Source organism: Hippopotamus amphibius, chromosome 2 (genome assembly GCF_030028045.1).
Source record: "Hippopotamus amphibius kiboko isolate mHipAmp2 chromosome 2, mHipAmp2.hap2, whole genome shotgun sequence".
In the NCBI taxonomy this organism is placed as follows: Eukaryota; Metazoa; Chordata; class Mammalia; order Artiodactyla; family Hippopotamidae; genus Hippopotamus; species Hippopotamus amphibius.
In genome coordinates, this window is record NC_080187.1 from 165,064,057 (window position 1) to 165,086,557 (window position 22,501).

Consider the following 22,501-nt stretch of genomic DNA (forward strand, 5'->3'; position numbering starts at 1 on the left):
CACTTCTTACCTAAAACCTTTCAGTGATTTCCACTGCTCTTAGGATAAAGACAATCCCATACCTTAGTTAGAAGTTTCTGGATGTCGATTCCAACAACTGCTTTACTACCTGAGTTCCTTTGCTACACTCTAGGGCAGGGGTCCCCAACCCCTGGGCCCTAGACTGGTACCAGCCCGTGGCCTGTTAAGCACCGGGCCCCACAGCAGGAGGTGGGCAGTGGGTGAGTGAGCGAAGCTTCATCTGCTGCTGCCCATCACTCCCCATCACTCCCCATCACTCACATTACCGCGTGAACCACCCCCCAACGCCACCTCACCCCCCCACCTTCGGGGAAATTGTCTTCCATGAAACCGGTCCCTGGTGCCAAAAAGTTTGGGGACCGCTGCTCTAGAAATCTTACCATCAACAGAACTGCCACACCTTGAACACTGAAAATTCCAATATCCACTTCAACCACAGTCCTCTATGCTCGTAAACACTACTGTGCCTGCACCAGACCTCACCAGTCCCTCAACTCCACCCTTTCTCTCCCTCTGTCAAATTCATGGTGGGTTTGCTATTCTACTTAAACCCTTAGAAATATCACAGCTACTACTTTTTTAACAGCACTCTCAACTCTGCTGGCCTCCTCTCCTGGTAGTATTAGCATGGAAACCATCAGCCGAGAATATTTTGACAATCTACATCTTCTATACCCAGGCTGGAAGTAAATGTAACAGAGTAAATGGCTCATAATTTTACATTTGCACAGTGAGGTATTTTCTCCTGTTCCCAGGGGGAGCTCACAAATAAGTGATCCCTAATCTCAAGCAGACCCTTAACATAGCTCAATAATTTTTTTTGTGTCTCTTATTCCTTCCATAGGAAATTCTAAATTTTCATTATTTTCCATCACCCTTATCCTGTTCACTTTCAGCAGATTACATTGAGCCTGAGTTTGCAGAGAAGCAAATCCATCCAAGGTCTTGACTCTATCATCCTGTCAAAAGCCCATCTTTCCACCTCTGTTCCAAAGCCCAAACCTTTCTCCCTCAAGGCTGAACCTGAATCCAAGTTCTTTCACAATCAAGATGTAGAAACTTCCCAGCCTCACTTTCTGCCTCTCCTCCAGATACATCCTACTTGCAGTTCCCAGAATGCTGTGCAGACCTGGAGAGGACCTCGAACCTGATGTGGTGGATCTTATCCAATACGGCTGGAAGCAGACAGAATTCAGGAGACAGTCTCCTGAATAAACCTGAATTCCTGTTTCCAGGAATGCTATCACAACAAGGACCCAGCCAAGGAGCAGAATGCAAGCCATAAATCGTGACATGAAGTTGAAATGTCATGAGCCAAAGATTCTAATAAATGAGGAGATCCAGTTTGGACAGCAAGAGCAGATAGAAAGTGGAAAGGGGTCAATATGGAGGAAAAAGACATGGAGCAAGAAGTGAGGTAGGCCCAGGGTAATGCTCTTCTCTCTCTCTCTCTTTTTTTTTTTATAAATTTATTTATTTATTTGTTTATTGGCTGTGTTGGGTCTTCATTGCTGCACGCGGGCTTTCTCTAGTTGCGGCGAGTGGGGGCTACTCTTTTGTCGTGGTTCATGGGCTCCTCGTTGCCGTGTCTTCTCTTGTTGCGGAGCACAGGCTCTAGGCGCATGGGCTTCAGTAGTTGCAGCACATGGGCTCAATAGTTGTGGCTCACAGGCTCTAAAGCGCAGGCTCAACAGTTGTGGCACACAGGCTTAGTTGCTCTGCGGCATATGGGATCTTCCTGGAGCAGGGATCGAACCCGTGTCCCCTGCATTAGCAGGTGGATTCTTAACCACTGCACCACCAAGGAAGCCTGATAATACTCTTCTCTTAATCACTATGCAGTTGGCTCCTTTAGGTCATTCCAATCCCATTAAATGTCACCTACTGAAAGGCCTTTCCCAGCAGCCCCATCTAGAATAGCCACTTATTCTCATTTATTCTATAGCCCCAGTGACAAGAACAGTGCTTGGTAAATATAAGATAAATGAATTAAATCTCGGGAATACTCTGCATTTTTTTAGAGACCTCCAAATGGCACAACAGCGTAAAGCAATTATACTCCAATGAAGAGCTTTGGAAAAAAAGGCCTCCAAGTGATTTTGACTTCAGCCAGGATAAAAACCACTGGGCCAATACACATATTGTTGTTCCCACCATGCTGGGATGTGGAAGGTGGTGAGAGGTGATCTTGAAAAGTGCAGAACCTGGCCAGACAAATGAAACATCTCTCTCTTTTGCTAGGCCTTGAAACATACTGTTTCCAAGGCCTAAAGTTTGCTTTCCTTAACATTCCTAAGCTATTCTGTTCAGGCATCATCTTTTTTAATAACTATAAACATTAAAGACATTAGTTTGAATTATTTTCTTTCCCCAGTCTCAAACATTCTCTAGCATGCATTAGATGTTCAATAAATGTTTCTTGAATGGCGCTGCCTGGAGATTTGCTCCAGCCCACTGGGCTTGCAGGTGTTCTCTAATACAGCTCACATATTAATATTAACTATCATGCATTTAATACCTACCATGTTCCAGGCACTGTGCTAAGCCCTTACTTACAGTATCAAAGAATTATTATTAATAATTATTAATAACACAATAATTATTATTAATCCTCAAAAGAATACTTCAGGAGAGGTATTTTCTTTCTCTTTTTTTACATTTACAAATGAGGAAACTGCCACTCAGAGAGGTTATATATACGGTAAGTAAAAGAGTTAGAATTTATTTCTATGGTTTTGTTTTCTATCCTATACTGTTTTGTGCAATCAAATGCACTATAAGCAGTGCATTCGTATTTTTAGCACATTATTTCTGCCCCAAATCTTTTATTAACTAATAATGGAATCTAGAACAAGTTCTCAAATATCTTGACGGGTCTTAGTCTCTTCACCTATAGCACCAGGAATTAGATGAAGTTCACTCCTCAGTCTCCTCCAGCTCTAAAATTATGTGCATCTATGAGTTCCTAGACTTTCAAGCATTTGATTTTGCAGCTCTATCTGCTTCTGCATTTCTATCTATTTCATACAGTGAGCACATCGAAACAACATAAAACAGTTTCCATTTCCATGAATTCTTCTCTTGAAACCACCAGACTTATTTGAAATGTGAAAAGTGAAGTGAATGGAGTCCTATCACCAAAGCCACAGAAGAGAAGCTCCTTCCTCAAACAGTCTGTGTCTTTCTCAACAGAGGTAATGTCATTGGTTTCATTACCTATTAGATAAAAATACTCACTAATGAGAATATTTCTGAGGGGAGTAATGCAAGAACAAAATTTTAGGCTATCTAATGGTGGTACTAGCCCTTGTGAATATTTTGGCAGAGGGTGGGGGTAGGGAATTTAACACTATTCCAAATATGTATGTCATTTATGAATTTTACTGATTGTAGAGTCTGGAAATATAGGGGGGAGGGGGGAGGAAAAACCTGATCCAAATCCCTTTTTGTACTAATGAAATCGTACAGGGCAGCTGAAGGAGCCCTTGGTTCTTTTCTTGGTGAAAACCTATTGTGAATCACTTAACCTCTCTGAGTCTCAGTTTGCTAATCTTCAAAATTAGTGGGTTTGGATCAAATAATATCTCAGGTTGTTCCCAATCTGTGAATTAGCCCAAAGGGTATAAAAACCTAGCAAGAAATTGCTTTTAAAAGGCAGTAGCCAGTTTGAAAACTTATCTTAAAGCAAAGAAGATCAGTTCCTAGGTTGAAGGTCATAGCCCCAAATGAATCAAGAACTCAAATTTAAGCCTATTTTTTATAAGGCTACAATAGCAATGAAAACTTTAAAATTCTAAGTCTAACACAAATAACAGATTCCTGAGCATCACTGCTGAAGCCACACAGCAGTTTTGATGTATTTTCTCCACTGGCAGTGCAGAGATGAAGAGGAAAGCAGGTAGGAAAGAAATCAGGACATGAAGGTCAGCACAGGGGCTGATCCTAAAAATTTCAGAGGTGGATTAGAGAGAGGAAAATAGAAAATGCAGGGCTCAGTCAGTTCATAGATGTGTTACTTGTGTTGTAGGATTTTCTTGTAATGCGATTGTCTTCTAGGATATGATAACCAATTCTGTGTTCTTTCCAGACATTCTCAACAACTGTACAAATGCAGATTATTCTGCCTGTCAGTCTTCATCTTCCCAAACTAAACAATATTAATTTTTGACCTCTTATCAAACATTCCATTTTAGTGTGAAACTCGATATTTGAGTTTTCCTTTCTGACCGTTTTCCCTCCAGCAGGATTAGGCAGCTCATTTCCAGATTCTGTTTTTTCCATGTTTGATATTAACCACCTCCCTATGGACCCAACACCATGCATTCATATGCTAATAAACATGCTGTAATCGAGGCACAGTGGGTGCCTGGTGGGATAATATGAGAAGGTAATTTTTTATCAGAGTTTTAACACCTGGCAACCTTTGAGATGGAAATAAGAACATTTAAACACAATAACCTAAATAGAATAACTTTGTTTATGGAATTTTTGAAATCTTTCCTTAAAATAGAGAAATGATTTGAGGAAGTACTCATCTCTCTACTTTCACCTCTATAGTATACATTTCGCAGAAAAAGGAACAGGGAAACAGCAAGAAGAAGTCACTGAATATTTAAATAGTGAGCTCAAGGCTGGGGAGTAGCATCAGCAAGCAGAAAGGCAGATGAAATAAAGGCAAAGTGTCACTGACGTTTGCCTCTGTCCTTGGAGAGGAGATTGCTGATATAGAGGCACTCTGGCCTTTCCAAGACCGTCTGGCATGAAGATATAACTCTAAGGTAAGATTCCCTGAGCAAGCAGGTTTATCCTAGCGCTATCATCTGAATAGACCCTCTAGGTTTTCTCCAGATCAGCTTCCGAGGTTCTTGCGGCCCCCTCCCCCCAGTAGCTCAATGTCCCCAAGCCGGGGGGGGGGGGGGGGTCTTCCTGAAAGCCACTTGTGCCAAAGGTATCACTATAGCAAGGCTTTCAAAACAACTCTAAATCTGACAGCCTCTGCCCCAATAGATGAACATTTAGATTTTTTCAGAAATCCCTGGTGGTACTCTAGAATTCAGCAGGGGGCTTTGGGAAGGGAAGAAATATGACATTAAAAGGGCAAAATGAGGCTCTTGCTGGTCTTAATATAAAAAATTGAGAGGACTTCCCTGGCGGTCCTGTGGTTAAGAATCCGCACTTCCACTCGAGGATGGAAGATGCCTTAGAGGACTGGGGCGGGGAGGGTGGGGGGGACTCGAGGTGGGGGGGAGTCAAGGAAGGGAGGGAATACGGGGATATGTGTATAAAAACAGGTGATTGAACTTGGTGTACCCCCCCAAAAATAAATAAATAAATAAATAAATAAATAAATAAATAAAATTAAAAAAAAAAAAAAAGAATCTGCACTTCCAATGCAGCGGGGTGGGTTCAATCCCTGGTCGGGGAACCAAGATCCAGCTTGCTACTCAGTGAGGCCAAAAAAAAACCCCAAAAAACAAAAAAACAAGTTGAGCAAACTGACAGGTAAAAAGTTATTGAGGCTTAGTGTGTGTCATGAAGGGAGCTAAGTGATTCATATACAGTACCTCATTTAGTCCTCACAAAGAGTCATGGGGTGTAGAAGGTGAAAGAGGCTCAGAGTCCAAAATCACAGAGCTGGCAAGTGGGAGAGGTAGAATCGAAACCCAGTTCTGTGGGATGCCAGGGCCCCAGGTCTGCCTCACTAATTTATAAGCAAGTACTTTAAAACCATTTTAAAAGATGTTTAAGGATGAAGAAATCTCCTGGTCATGTGCAATAAATCAAAGTTCCTAGGAAACTCTGCATGCTCTTCGGAACCACTACCAGTGTTGATTTGACTCAAGTCCTACATTACTTTCACACGCTCTTCTAAATAGTGCTCAGCCACATAATTTTTAATAAAACCTTCCCTATAGTGCTCGCATGGTCAGCAAATATACTAAAATTGGAACGGTACAGAGAAGATTAGCATGGCCCCTGCTCAAGGATGACACGCAAATTCGTGAAGCGTTCCATAGTTTTTCTTTCATGTATAGCAATGTGAAAATTGCCCATCTTACATTAAGTAGAAAAAAAAAGCCTGTTGCATATCACTGTGTACATTATAATCTCATTTGTTAAAATAACAACAAAAAAAAACATTTTAAAAAGAAAAAAAACCTTCCCTATAATTTAGTTTCTCATAGGCACGTACATAGAGAGACCACAAATACACACACCCAGACATACAAACAGTACACATATACACACACACCGCAGATACCACAGAGACCACCTACAAATACACCACACATGCCCAGATCACAGATACACACACACAACCCCCATGAATTCAAACAGACATTATAGGGACACACACACAACAGAAAGACACACCATATATGTGCATACATGCACACAAATGCACTGCAGATATACAGACAGACCACACACACATACATACACACAAATAGATACACACAGGCCACACACGCAGTATCAGAAATCCTCCATGGGATTTTGTTTCTCCTTGTCTACTCATGCCCCAGTATCGATCCAATTTCCACCATATTCATCATCTTATTAACATCTCACCTCCCACTACTGGTCTCTTCTTTCCATCCTACTTCTTGCCAAATAGGGAACACAAACTCTTTTCTTTCCATTCCCGAGAGCAACCACCAACACAAGAAAGTTGTGATTAATGAGAATAAGGGAGACATTACACCATGTTAAAGCGTAGCAAATGGATTAAAATTAAATATCAGACATTCCTCATTTTGAATCCCCCGTGTCATCTCAGAAGCATTCTGAGATATGCTTTGCAGAATATCTCACCGATCCTTCCTCCTACACAAACCTCCTAGCCTCCTGCTGTGTTTTCCTGTGGCCCTTCTCCAAAGACCATCCTCACTCCTCCCCCTTCTTGTCACAGTCCCACGACCTTCACCCAACCTCTTCCTCGGGTTCCCACTCTTTCACTCACCATTACCTATCCATTCCATGTCCCAAGACTTCACTTTTCATTCCCAAAGCAGACTACCAAGATATCTCCCTGAAAAGAACCATTTTTCTGCTTTGGGGGAAATTTTTGCAACTCCCTTAGCAGGGGAATTAACTTAAGGCAGTTGTGGTTTTAACAGCAATTATTTTATTTCTTCTCTTTGTATATTCTTAGGATGTTTTTGCTTAGGGAAAAAAATCATTAGTAATTTCCATTGCTTTATCCAATTTATCAAAAACCAATTTGTTGATATGACTCAGTTATGATAGCTATTTTCCAACATATTCTCAGGTTTGTACTTTCAATACCATAGAAGCAATTATTCAGGACATGGGATATTCTGGATAATCAACTGCTCAGTTGCATGGAGTATTACCAAAACTCTGCACGCGAATTACCAATTTTCAAAGAAGTAACAGAGAACACTGGTAGGCTTCTCAACCTGCTGCAATGGCGCTGTGATGGGAAATGTTGATGAATAAGAAATTCAACCCCTGTAAGCCTCACTTTCTCCTCTGTTTAAATATTTGCCTTTGTATGGAAAAAAAGAAATGATTTTTATATAAATCTTCTTGCACATAAAAAGTAATGGATAAATACTAGTTCCTTGACTTCTTTCTCTCTTTCCCCTCCCCAAGTAAGAAAGAACTACTGCTATATTCTACAATGCACTTTTCTCTTTCATTGATGATTTTGAAGGTACTTCGCGATCTTATGGTGCCGAAGAGCTCCCATATGAATATCAGTTCTTATGTTATGTGCTGAGTGTTGGAATACTAGCTAAGCACATTTACTGTATATAATCAGCTCACAGGAGAAATCTAACTACAGCTCTCCATGATTACTAACTTAGAGCTACTGTTATTTTTGTTACTCAGTTTCTTTAGTAACATTGCCCTGACCAAGTCTTAGTCAAGTAAAACTGATTCTACACTGCCTTATTCAAGAATTTGTGCCAGTCAAGAAGGGTCAGGGACTTCCCTGGTGGCACAGTGGTTAAGAATCCACCTGCCAGTGCAGGGCACACGGGTTCAATCCCTGCTCCAGGAAGATCCCACATACGGCGGAGCAACTAAGCCTGTGCACCACAACTACTGAGCCTGCACTCTAGAGCCCATGAGCCATGACTGTTGAGCCCACAGGCCACAGCTGCTGAAGCCCACGTGCCTAGAGCCCGTGCTCTGCAACAAGAGAAGCCACGGCAATGAGAAGCCTGCGCACCACAACGAAGAGTAGCCCCCTGCTCACCACAACTAGAGAAAGCCCGTGCACAGCAAGGAAGACCCAAAGCAGCCAATAAATAATATAAGTACATAAAATTAATTAATTTTTAAAAAATTAAAAGGAAAAAAAAAGAAGAGTCAGACCTCTGGTTACCGTCTAAATATAATTTTTTTTTTTTTGGCTGTGCCAAGGCTGCACACAGGATCTTAATTCCCTGACTAGGGATTGAACCCCTGCCCCCTGCAGTGGAAGCGTGTAGTCCTAATCACTGGATTGCCAAGGAATTCCCTAATTAGAATATTTTTAGCTACCTAAGTTAATTACTTAACGAAGTCAAAATATCCCAAACTTTATTTCTGTTTCACATTAATTTCATTGCATCTGTAGTATTTCTATTTTTGATGCTCAAATTAATCCAATCTTAATTCCTCACACAGAATAAAAGAAAAATATCTGATTTGTATTATTGTAAAAATAGTTTGTCATTTTAAAAATATTGTCATTTTGACTATTAATATGCAAAAATCACTATTTTAATTTCTATACTTACATTTCTTTTGCTTCTTTTTTGTTGTTATTTTCAGTTTATCACTCCAATTATGGATATGATCAACTCTACTGATGACCTGCTCAATGTCTCTACTTTAACAAGAAACAGAATTCAGTTTCTAACACCTGCCTCAAAAGTGATTGTGGCACTTCTTTTGTTCACGTCATTTATAATTGGCACTATCACCAATGGTCTCTACCTCTGGGTGCTAAAATTGAAAATGAAAAAGACGGTCAATACTCTCTTATATTTTCATCTCATTCTCTCCTATTTTATTTCAACATTATTTTTGCCATTTCTGGCCATCTCCTACCTTCAGGACAGTCACTGGAGCTTTGGAATGGCCACGTGCAAGATTTTCAATAGCATTTTGTCTGCAGGGATGTTCGCCTCTGTTTTCTTCCTCTCTGCCATCAGTGTGGATCGTTATCTTCTCACTCTTCACCCTGTGTGGTCACAGCGGCACCGAACCCCACGCTGGGCTTCCGGCATCGCCCTGGGAGTCTGGATCTTTGCCACTGCCCTCAGCATGCCCTATGTGGTTTTCAGGGAGACACATGATGACCGTAAAGGAACGGTGACCTGCCAAAATAACTACGCCGTGTCTACTAACTGGGAAAGCAAGAAGGTGCAGACATTAAAGAAATGGATTCACGTAGCCTGTTTCAGCAGCCGCTTCTTGCTCGGCTTCCTTCTGCCTTTCCTCATCATCACCTTTTGTTATGAAAGAGTAGCCAAAACGATGAAAGAGAGGGGCCTGTTCAAATCCAACAAGCCCTTCAGAGTCATGAGGACCGCCATTATCTCTTTCTGTGTGTGTTGGATGCCCTACCATATATACCAAGGCTTAATTCTCACTAAGAACAGATCACTGCTTTTCCAGTTGACTCTGATACTCACAGTGATAACTGTTTCTTTCAATACTGTCTTTTCTCCCACACTCTACCTATTTACTGGGGAGAACTTCAGAACGGTCTTCAAGAAGTCTATTCTTGCTCTTTTGGAGTCAATATTCAGTGAAGATTCTTCAGGAGAAAGAACACAAAACCTACATTCAGAAGCCGACATTTAAATTCTGGATCCCAGAGCAAAGAATGGATTCTTAGTCAATGACACCACCTAGAGACAGACCCTCAGCTTTTGTATAATATAGTCCCTATATTAGAGAGACACCCGGGCTGTACTATAGTTAGGTCTATGGATATTATAAGGCTGTAAAATGTGGTGGGTGATGTTGCAAATGTGATTTTTTTTTTACTTTTGTTGTGGTAAAATATATATAACATATAACACCATTTTTCATTGTAGATTTTAGTGACATTACCTCAATTCACAGTATTTTGCAACCATCACCACTATCCATTTCCAAAGTTTTTGATCACCCGAAAGAGAAACTCTATCCATTAAACAATAACTCCTCTTCCCCCTCCCCCCAACCCCTAATATCCTCCAATCTGCTATCTATCTCTATGAATTTGCTATTCTAGATGTTCCATGTAAGAGTAATCATACAATATTTCTCCTTTTGTGTCTGGTTTATTTAACTTAGCATAATGTTTTCCAGGTTCATCCTTGCTGTTACATATATTAGAACGTCATCGTTTTTATCGCTAAATAATACTCCATTACATGTATATACCACATTTTGTTTATCCATTCTTCTGTTGAGAGACACTTGGGTTGTTTCCACCTTTGGCTATTGTGAATAATGCTACCACGAACGCTGGTGTACGAGTGTCTGTTTGAGTCTTTGTTTTTAATTATTTCAAATTATTTTGAATTGCTAGGTCATGTGGCAATTCTATGTTTAAGTTTTTGAGGAATTGCCACTTTTTTCCACAACAGCTGCACCATGTTGCATTCTCATCAGCAATGTACAAAAATTCTAGTCTCTCCACACCCTCACCAATTCCTATTATTTTCTTTTTTCTCAATTATAGCCATCCTAGTTGGTGTGAACTGATGCAAATGTGATTCTTAAGCTTTGATTTTTGAGGCTATAGAATATCAACTTCTGAATACCAATAGCATTCAACAATCTGAATTTTCTGTCACAGAATTTTCTACCAAGTAGACACTTGTACTAAGGTCTTTCTTTATTCAGATAGCACCTAAATTATTTAATTAGTATGAACAAAATTTAACATGGAGATGACAAGGCACTCATCTTGTCATCTCCATGTTAAACTATAAAGAATTTATACTTTAATGTTTTAAGTATAAGAATAACTCAAATGTCTTTTAAATATTTATGGATTAAGCTGTTACAGAAATATGTTACTAACACAATTACAAATGTTTGCGAATCTGCCTGGATAATACAGTACATTTAATTTTAAAGTAGCAATAACAAAATTCATTTGTTTTCCCTGGTTTTCAAGTTTCATTTCATTTGTTTTCCCTGGTTTTGCTTCAAGTTTTTGAAAAATATTATAGCACCTAAGTTATATAGGGCCACAATGTATCAGTGACCTGTTACCTTTTATATATTTAGTTAGTTCTATCTGTCCGTCAATACATATCAGTCAGTAGATAGTTCTACCTAGTTCAATTGATACAGAAGGCAGATATTTAGGTCACAATGCAAACTCAGTCCCTAAATATTTCAGCTAGCTTTGCACAAACCATTCCAAGCCACAGGCATATATCCTCCTCAGAAATCCCCAAACAGGATATTATTTACAACGGACTATAGAGAGGAAGGGAAATTAATTTTCATTACTAACTAACTTTTTATAGTGGGAAAGTAATAGTAGTTCTATGCCCTAGAAATTCTGCTAATTGATTTGGCATCACTGCTTCCCTGGGCAACTAGGAGCTTGGCCTCTTTCACTTTGAATATGAAGGACAAAAAACTTTGGGTAAACTAGAAGTTTCACTGTTGGCCCCTATTTCAGGCTTTTGGAGGCTTGAATAGTGTCCCAGAGACAGAGAAGTAGGATTGATGACGAGGCTGTGCCTCTGAGTGGCCCTGCAGCAAGAAGGGGCTGCTGCTTCTTCCCGCCACACGCTCTCCCAGGTCTTGACAAGCCCACCGGAGTTTATGCTGCAGGACTTAAGAAAGCGAGTTATTGGACGGAATATAATGATTCTTTGAAACAAGAATCTTAGTTTGGAAACCTAACAGCCACAGAGCCTTTGGTCTCCCTCCTCCTGCTACAATAACAAAGAAGGAAGTGCTCTTGCCGGGCTCTTTTATATACTTTGTTCCATCTCTCTATAGATTGTAGACTCCTCAAGGGCAGAAAGAAGCCTGTCAATCGCACTATTTCTTTTCTATAGTACTATATGCAATTGATATCCAGTAAAAGATACTCAATGAAATTTAATATGGACAATCACAATATGTGATTCAGAAAAGGACTTTAGGTAAAAAATAATAGGATTGAACCAGATTTTTCTTTAACAAAGATTTACATCACACTTACCTTGTGCCCAGGCATAATTCAAAATGCTTTACAGGGACTTCCTAGGTGGCACAGTGGTTAAGAATCCACCTGCCAATGCAGGGGACATGGGTTCGATCCTGGCTCCAGGAAGATCCCACATGCCGTGGAGCAGCTAAGCCCGCGCACCACAACTATTGAGCCTGCGCTTTAGAGCCTGTGAGCCACAACTTTTGAGCCTATGTGTCACAACTACTGAAGCCCATGTGCTTAGGGCCCATGCTCTGCAACAAGAGAAGCCACCACAATGAGGAGCCCATGCACCACAATGAGGAGCCCATGCACCACAATGAAGAGTAGCCCCTGCTCACCACAACTAGAGAAAGCCTGTGTGCAGCAACAAAGACCCAACACAGCCAATAAATAAACAAATATATTTATTTTTTTTAAATGTTTTACAAATAGTAACTCATTTAATCCTACAGCAATTCTACGAAGTAGGTCATGTTGTTATCCCTATTTTACAGACTGTGAAACTGAAGCACTTGCCCAAAGTCCACATAGTAAGCAACTGGAAGAGCCAGTATTGCAAGTCCTGGCAGTCTGGTGCTAGAATCAATCCACACTCTTAATCACCATACTCACTGCCTGATGTCACTGCTGGGAGGCAGTGAGGCTGGGCTTTCAGCCCAGATATACCTAGTCCATTTACTTCATCAGAAATCACCATATTGGCCGCAAAAATCAAACAGAAGTACCTAGAAAATGTTAGGATCCCCATACAATGTGAAAAAAAAATAGCATTGAACTTGTAATCAGGAGATTTGGGTGGTGATCTGGTTTGCCTCCAGCTTGGTGTTTTATTTGGGGCAGGTTATCCACATTTCCTGGGCCTTACCTTCCTCATCTATAATATGGGGACATCTCTGAATGAGATTATGGATATGAAATTACTTCTAAAATATAAAACACTATATAAGTATGAGATATTATTAAGAGGGTTTTTTAAGAAGTTAATTTAATTTTTAAAAGTAGGATATAAACTTGAGAAAACTCTCTCCAAGAGTATTTTTTTAATTTCCCTTAAGGCTATGGTTAACTTTTAGGAGACCTGCTTGTTATGGTTCTGTTGATCTCATCAACCTCCTGACTATTGTGCATTCTCAGGACCCAAGAGGTTTATGAACAAAGAATTAGTAGCTTTGCTTTGTGGAGCTGATGTGCGGAGACAGTGAATTAAAACAGTGTGCCTATTAACATCAAATTAGATGAACCTGCTTCATTATATTAGACCCAAACTGGCTCAAGAACAGAATATAGGGATGATTAGAGATAGGTTTCAAATGCTAGCTCATGTTCTTTCATCAAGAAACGGCTCCTTGAACTTCCCTGGTCACGCAGTGGTTAAGAATCCGCCTGCCAATGCAGGGGACATGAGTTCAATCCCTGGTCCGCGAAGATTCCACATGCCGCGGAGCCACTGAGCCCGTGCGCCACAACTACTGAGCCTGTGCTCTAGAGCCTGCGAGCCACAGCTACTGAAGCCAGTGTGCCTAGTGCCCATGCTCCACAACAAGAGAAGCCACCGCGCTCAGGAGCCCACACACCGCAACAAAGAGTAGCCCTACCCCCACCTCGCCCGGAACTAGAGGAACCCCTCGAGCACAGCAACAAAATCCCAATGCAGCCAAAAAAAAAAGAAAGAAAAGAAATGGCTCCTTAATATATATATATATAAACTGAATCACTTTGCGATACAGTTGAAACTAACACAACATTGTAAATTAACTATACTTCAAACAAATAAATAATAAGCTGTATTAAAATTGAAAGCAAGCAAGCAAGCAAGCAAGCAAGCCTTGGTTTAGTGAGATGAATGGGCTGCCCAGCTGCTAACATATGTGAGAGGGGTTGGGCATAAGGTAGGATGGTATTTGCAATGCAAAGCTGATTCCATGTTCCTTAGAAACTAGGGGCAACAACTATTCACAGGTATAGTTTATGTACCTGGCACTGTGGTAGGCTCTGAGAATACAACAGTGAATAAGACACAATCCCTGTCCTCGAGGAGCTTAAAGCCTAGTGTGGTGGTTCTGAATTGGCTCCACATTGTAATTATCTGGGACTCTTTTTAAAAATGCTAGTGTCTAGGCCTTACCCAAACCAATTAAAACCAAAATCTCTAGGGGTGGGACCTAAGAATCTGTATTTTTTTTTAAGTTCTCGGGTTGATGGTAAAATACAACCAAAATAGAAGACCACTGTTTCATGGGAAAGAAAAAGGAGTAAAAACTCATTACAGTACAAAGGAGTAAGTGCCATGTGTGCAGTAACAGACAAAAGCCTCCACCCCAGCTTTCACCAGTGAGAGAAGTGTTCCTTGCTGAGTGCTGCAGGACAGCGTTAAACATCTAAAGCATGGTAAGGACAGCGAGACAGAGGAAGCAGAATGTGTAAAAGCCCCAGAGGGAAGAGCACGGGGCTATAAAGCAGCGCTACCCAAGCCTGCATACTCATGAGCATCACCTAAGGATCTCGTGGAAATGCTGATTCCCACTCAGTAAGTCTGGAAGAAGCTGAGAGTCCACATTTCCAACAGGATCCCAGGAGATCCACTGCTGCTGATTCAGAGCAAGAGTATGATTGGAGCACAGGCATGAGAAGCAGGCATGGCCAAGATGAGCTGGAAAGGTCAACCAGGCCAAGATCCCAAAAGCCTCTGCTAAGGAGTTTGGGCTTGATCCTAGACTTTATCATGAGGGCAATAGGGAGCCACTGAAGGGTCTTTAGGCAAAAAGTGATGGCATTAGATTTGCATTTTTAGAAAGCCCAATCTTACAAGTCAAACTGGAGGTAAATGATCAAATGGGACAAAGCTGCAGTAATCCAGCTAACAGATGATGGGCCTGAACAAAGAAAGTGGAAGAGGAGAATGGAGAAAAGTGGAAAGTCTTGTCTTATAAATTCTGTTGGTTGAGGGGTCAAGGGAGAGGGGGAAATTGAGGATGACTCTTGTATCAGTTAGTGTTCTTGGAAGCACACAGTAGATTTCATTCTGGCTGGTTTAACCGAAAACTGGTTCATCAGAGGATATGAAGTAGTTCACAAAATTATTGGGATGGCTGGAGAAATACTCAAGGCTAAGCTTCCAGGAACAGTGCCTGACACATGCCCCAAACTGTCTAGGTCAGGAATCTGTCTATTTCAGTCACTGGTACCAATTACTGCTGCTGCTGTCGCTGGGCCCAAAATACCAGCTACTTGGTTTTACTGCAACTGCTCCTGCCACCAATGCCACTTCTGCATCCAGTCTTGACCCGCCTATGCCTGAAAGCCCTGCCAATGCCAATATTAGGAAAACAGAAGCCCCATGCAGGGCCTGTTTATTCACGTTGCTCACTTCCAAGCTGGGGAGTCTCATACCAAAGTCACAAGACAGGATTCCAGAGTTAACCTGACCCTCATAACAACCAAATTCGAGAGTTATCTTGACCCCCATAGCAATCTTTGACTCATGACTTGGGCTAGCCGAAAACAGGACCCCATATTAGGGAAGGTGTTCACCATACAGGACCCTAGCCTATCACCTAATGACACCTCTCGTCTTTGGCACACGGACCAATAGATTAGCGCCAGTTTCTTAGCAGGAATTTTCCTTGTTTTGGGGTTAGAAAGTTTGCTGCAAACCCACCAGAGCATCGGCTCTCCCTGGTCGGCCAGGAAGTCGTCCCACTGTCTTTACAGCGTCCCTTCTCTTTAATAAACTCTATCTTCCTTACATTCTGCCTTGTGTCTGGAAATTCTTTTCCAACCCACGCGCAGACCTTGACACAAGCTTAATCTTGCACGCAGCTCTCTAATTGGCATGCCTGCATCCTAGCTGCAAAGGAGGCTAGGGGGCTGAGTTCCAATTTCTACATGGGAGGAAAAAGGATACTCATAATGCGGGAAATTCCCCAGATATAAAAGTTACTCGAAAGATGATGGTGTCCATTCACGTTAACCTAAAAAGCTTTTCGGAGTGATTAGCTTCAGGAAGAGAAGCAAAACTGCATCGTGCTAAGGAGTCACTGGGAGGCAAGAATCCTGAGGCTCTAAGAGTAGCAACTCTCTTAAACTTGGAAAATTAAGGAGTTATTCCCCCTCCTTCTTCCTCCCAGAGAATAGAACTCTCACACGTTCTACCAATTAGAGATTAATTTGTGTTAAGGGACTGCTATTAAAATGCAAATATACCTTTTAAGAAGGTTATGTTTCATTCACAAGTTAATGGGAATTACTTTAATCAGCTTTACGCCCAGCAGAGTGAAGCTAAACACAGTACTTAGACTATTAGATTTTTGACTGTGACCTAGAGGATGGGAATCTTCTGAGAAGATTCCAAGCCGGGAGCAAATTTTGGAGACCCTAAAGGCAACATAGTATGTATAGGGAATTACTATAAACCAGAAAGGAGACGGAGAGTTATTCTGAAGAGAGAGATGGTGTGGTGACTAAGAAAACATTTGCCTTGATGTGGTATGGCCCTGAAAATCCAGTTTATACCAAATTGCTTAAACTGCAGACCTTATCTTCCCTGCAGTGAAGGCCTGACACCCCAGTTTAGTTAAGGCTTTCCAGGAGGTGGCTCCCCTTCCAAGTCCTGTCCTTCCCTTGCTGGGGAAACCCAACAGGACCCTGCAAGGCCCTCCAAGATACAAAAGCTCCTCAGTACCCCCATTCCCATTTCTTTTTTTGTGGAGAAAAGACTTTAATTTCCTAGGCCTTCCCGGAGTTCCAAAGAGCAGCTTCAAGCAGTTACTAGTTAGGGAAGTGAGAGGATGCAGAAACAAAGGAAAAGTAGTCAAGTAACAAGAGTTTGGCCACATAACAGAGTCCTAGCTCCTTCTCAAGGGATACATATCACAATCTGACATATTTTTGAGTTGTTCTATAGGAACTAAGACCCCCCCCCCCACCCCACCCAGGTGGAGGATGGTGACTACATGCTGAGACTGCAGACTGGTTAGAACCAGAAGACTGATGACTGAGACTCCTGGAGCACCACCCTGCTCCCTCACCACCAACCAGTCAGAAGAAAGTCACACACCCTGCAGCCCCCTTCCTTCTGACACCAGCCCGCCCAAATGTTGCCTTTAAAAACTCTTCCCTGAAAACCATCTGGGGGTTTGTGGGGGGGGGGGGTTGGGCGGGTTGGGGGGGGTTAGCATGAGCTGCCTATTCTCCTTGCTTGGCCCTGCAATAAATCTTTCTTTGCGCCACACGCTGAAGTTTCCCTTTGTTTGGCCTCACTGTGCATCAGGAACGTGAACTTGGGTTCCACGGCACTGGGAGGGAAAGAACACAATGGTGGAAAGAGAAATTGTTTCCAATGCTCCCTATTGTTTTCCCTGACTCTTCACTAAATTCTGAGCGCCCTGAGAATAAGAACAGCATCTTATTGCTCATATATTCCTAACACCTAGCTTGGTGTCTGGCATGATAAATAAATGTTTATAAAGAATTGGACTGCAGTTATTAATTCTGAAGTTGGAGTGTTCTCTATTTGTGGGGTCTTTAGATTGTCCTTCCTCAAGCATGCTGAGAATCTACAGTATTTCTTTTGCCTCACTTGCCAAAAGGAGCAAACAATCGGGGAGCTGCCTTCTGATAACACCACTTTCCCTTTTTTATCTCAAGCAAATGAAATTGAAGATTTAGAAGTATATGAACAATTCATTATTGAAATTCTATTATTTATTTACTTCCTGCTGGAGTCACTATGAGATTTACTTAGTTACAACACTCAAAGACAATAAAAATGGCTCATTATTTTTTCTGTATCAAATCAAATCTGATTCCAATTTTCTTCCCCCACAGTCCAAAAGAGAGCTCTAAGGGCGTAGGTCCATGGTGGCTCCTTCTAACATGTCTCTTAGGTAAGTCTGCAAGATCCCTTGAAGGCAATGGCTCCATCCCTTTGTGAAATAAAATCCATATTTTATGACAAGATAAGAAAAATTTAAACATAAAAAATTTTCTTTGCCTTTTGACCTCCTCTCTCCCTCACTACTGTCCATTGTGTATCTGCATCAACCAAACCTCCCCCACCTGCAGAAATACCTGCTCAACCATAAAGAGCAACACTCTCCTAGCATCAACGAGACAACTTCATAAAATACAACATTCTTTCTCCATCTTATAAGGGGCCGTGAATGATGCTTAGATCTGGATTGTGTAAACTGTCAATAATCCATCATTTAAGGTACAGCTTTCTGTTTCGAAAAACTTATATAACTGCCTTGACTTCTAATGGGTGGAACAGTTCTCAGAGCTTTCTGAGATGCTCTTTCCGGGTTATAATCCTTGAATTTGGCTCAAATAAAAATTTTCATTTCCCTCTTAGATCGACTGATTAATTTTTCATCAACACCTTCTTGCCATGCAAGCTGGGCTGTATAGGAGGCATTTTTTACCAAGGCTGGGAGCCCGGCAACCATTCTCCTCTGATGTCTGGCCATATTCTCAATGGCTGGGAGAAAAGGTGGGGAGGGGTCACACGTCACCTCTGTAAACTCTTGGAGATAATAGAGTTAACTATGTCAGCTAAAAATGTTCACAGTAGCTATGCCTCTCTTTTTCTTTTCCGCTGTTATCTTCCCACAAAAAGATGACAAAAGAATCCTCACGGTGGCCTGTACAACTTTTTCAGTCAGATATTTTCTGCTTGCCTTCTAGATCCACACTCACACATTCTCCACTCTGCTTTCTGCCCTGGAGGCTGGAACATCCATAGGTCCCCATGCTTCCTAGCTTCTGGTTGGGTTTTGAAATGGGGAGCTCTGGTAGGAAATGGAGGAAAGGCAGCAAATGCAGTCAGGTATTCATTTCCCTAGCTCCCTTCCTAAAGGGTCACCTAAATTTGGCTATGCTTCGTAGCAGAAGGTCCACTGCTTCTCTTAAGGGTCTATGTAAGTCTCTACCTCTGGATTCCAGGTTCCCCTTCCTTTCTCTCTTCAGGCCAAGGGAATGGTCACATCTCAGTTGCTACTATGCCTTGAATTACTACACTACCAACCATGGTGCCCCTACACTCACACCTTTGTAAATAGTGCTTTTGTCAATAAAACTTTCCCAGATTATCTTATTTAGAGTGTGCTATTTGATAGCGGATAGCATCCTGACTGATACAGTCAGTGTGATAAAATAACTTATTTTTCTCTATGACTATAAATAATCTTCAATATATATCTTCTTTTCCAAATAATGTATTTGTTTATGGCAGTTTTCCATGGATTTCAAAGAACTATATAGAAAATGATTCCCACAACATTTCTTGATAGAAAGATATGAAGACAATTTCTTAAAAAGAATAAAATCACAATTCTCATACAAATATAAAATCAAAACATGTCAAAGATTTGTATTTCACTCATATTTAACTCAGCAAGGAAGAAACCAGTAATATATTACAACCAGTTCAAAAAAGAACTCAAATCTCCTCAAATAAAGAATTCCAAATAATTTATGCAGATACTCCCTGGTCGAGGAGGTAGATCGTAACTCCCTACCCCTTTTGTATGGGCTGTGTTTAGTGATTTGCATCCAAAGAATAAATCATGGAAATGGGTATGTAAGTTTATAGTGGAGAAATTTGGCAAACACACTACCTTAGCCAGGTAACTAAGGTCAACATCATCATCAATAAGACCTGTTGACAGCATGTGCCTTTGATACAATGTAATCAAAAGGGCACTTCATCTCTATGGTCATCCTCCAAAAACCCATAACACTGCTCTAATCATGAGAAAAACATCAAAATCCAATAGAGGGGCATCCTACAATATACCTGACCAGTACTACCCAAAACTGTCAAGGTCATCAAAAACAAGGAAAGTCTGAGAAACGGTCATGACCTAAGGAAACATGATGGCTAAATGTAATGTGGTATTCTGGATGGGATACAGAAAAAGGATTTAGAGAAAAACTAATAAATCTGAATAAAGTATAGAGTGTAGTTAATATACAAGTGCTGGTTTCTTAGTTGTGACAAACATACCATAGTAAGTTGAGATATTAATAATAGGAGAACCTGGCTGAGGGGTATATGGGAACTCTCTGTGGTATCCTTGCAACTTCTCTGTAAATCTACATCTATTTTAAAATTTAAAGTTTATTAGAGAGAGAGAACTATGCAAGGTGCTATACACTTATAGTCAGGTAAGGAATGCTAAAATAAATTTACAAATGGATGCAAAACTGGCAAAACTGGTCAATATCCACAGAATAATAATCAAATTTTACGTTTTTATAGACAGGAATGATTTACTTAGTTAGCATCAGTGTTCAAACAGTTAACTTCTATCTCTACAGAGCTGTAAGATATTCTAGTCAAAGACAAATCCTGTATAGCCCTATAGGACCAGGTAAATCCCAGAGGCTCCAGCATTCTGTTAAAAAGATATCTAAAAATGTCTTTTGCCCGTTTCAAAATCTTGCACAATTTTTTCCTACGAAGTATGCAGATGTCAAAATTAATTTAAAAAGCCCTTACAACAGGCTGGCCTGACTTGACAAAACAGCTAACAGAAGTATACAAATATTCAAAGGGTTATGCGATGCTTTGCTAAGTTATCACAACACCGTGAACTGAAAAATAACCCAAAGATCAAGATAATTTATCAGCCTGCCCTGGGGAAATCCTATAGACTGCCAAAGATATTTATCATTGCCTTAGAGTTAAAAGCACTTGCTATGTTATGTTACCTAGGCAACACACCAGCAAATGGTACAGTAATAAAATAAGAATTTAAAAAAGCAAGTTGAACAAAGAAGAATCAATATCAAGTTTCAAACTCAATTTCATTTCCTACCTTGTACAAACTATTCGTGTTAAGAAGGGACTCAGCTCTTAGGTGGGAATTATCCTTTCCCCAGGCCTCATATTTTCATACTGGAGGGGCTTCAACTGGATTAACACCGTGGCCTCAATTTCTGCCTATGTGAGAAGAGGCTCCACGGCAAAATATCAATATATGATTATGGCTGGAGCATTTGCCTGTGGAGTTTTTATTTCAGGCTCTTATTTAAGTGTTTTGTTTCCTTTTTCCTCACAGTCGAAATGCATGTGCCAAGTGTCCTTTTTTTTTTTTTTTTTTGGCTGCACCTTGCTGCATGTGGAACTTCCATGACCAAGGATTGAACCCCTCGCCCCTTGCAGTGGAAGGCGGAGTCTTAACCACTGACTACCAGGGAAGCAAGTGTCTCTCTTTTTTTTTTTTTTTTTTTTTTTCAGAATTCTCCTTTCTAAAGAAGAAGTGAGAATCACTGAGTTTCAGCTTTTACAAATAATCTTAGAACAATTCAGGTAACTAAGGTCTTTTGGGTAAATAGTTCTCGCATGTACAAGAAAAGCTATTGCATGCTCAATCTTCTGTAAGTAACTCAATTGGCTGGATTAACAAACATTGTTAGAACAGAAACACAAAAATTTTTTAAAGCCATAGATTACTGCATATATATTTACAAAAAGCCATAAACAAACATGCATTTCCTCTTACTAGGAGAACTTAGATGTTTGAACATTAAGGCAGTGATGATTCTAAAACATAATGAAATTCTAAGTTGAGGCTTTATGTTTGTTTTGAAACCCATATTTATAGGCAACTGTGACCAAAGCACACTTTTATCCACCAGGATCTGCCTGGGATATGTTATTTATCCATTACCAACAATTCTTCTATGGGATAGGAATTAGTAGCAACACCACTGATTTACAGTACTTTAATGAATTTTTGTCTCCTCGTTAGGTTTTATCTTGAGGATTTAGCCTTCAGCAGCATAAGCATGTCCCAAAGAAGGAACAGATCATTTTGGGGGGTAAACTTAGAAAAATTTACAGATTACACTGATTTTTACTTGCCTGAAAGTTGGCCAACAATCAAGAACTCATGATCTCCTAAATATAGAAAACCCCAAAAGCATACTTGACCACGCACCCATCTCAAAACATAGATGTTCTTGGGACTTCCCTGGTGGTGCAGTGGTTAAGAGTCTGCCTGCCAATGCAGGGGACACAGGTTCGATCCCTGATCCCGGATGATCCCACATGCCATGGAGCAACTAAGCCCATGTGCCACGACTACTGATCCTGCCCTCTAAAGCCTGCGAGCCACAACTATTGAACCCATGCACTGCAACTATTGAAGCCCGTGTGCCTAGAGCCCGTGCTCTGCAACAAGAGAAACCACTGCAATGAGAAGCCTGTGCATCGCAACAAGGAGTAGCCCCCGCTCGCCACAACTAGAGAACAGCCCATGCTCAGCAACAAAGACCCAACGCAGCCAATAAATTAATTAA

At 40.9% G+C, this 22,501-nt stretch overlaps 1 protein-coding gene and 1 non-coding gene across 2 annotated transcripts; both read left to right on the forward strand.

Moving 5' to 3' along the window:
* The first annotated feature begins 4,661 nt into the window (after window positions 1–4,661).
* Window positions 4,662–9,849, forward strand: GPR33 (G protein-coupled receptor 33). The gene is made up of 2 exons (XM_057724893.1): window positions 4,662–4,799; window positions 8,812–9,849. The coding sequence occupies exon 2, from the start codon at window positions 8,827–8,829 to the stop codon at window positions 9,847–9,849; it is 1,023 nt and encodes a 340-aa protein (XP_057580876.1). The 5' UTR covers window positions 4,662–4,799; window positions 8,812–8,826.
* Window positions 5,936–6,042, forward strand: LOC130847179 (U6 spliceosomal RNA). Its single transcript, XR_009051971.1, has one exon. It is a non-coding gene; the product is annotated as a U6 spliceosomal RNA (small nuclear RNA).
* Window positions 9,850–22,501: the final 12,652 nt, after the last annotated feature.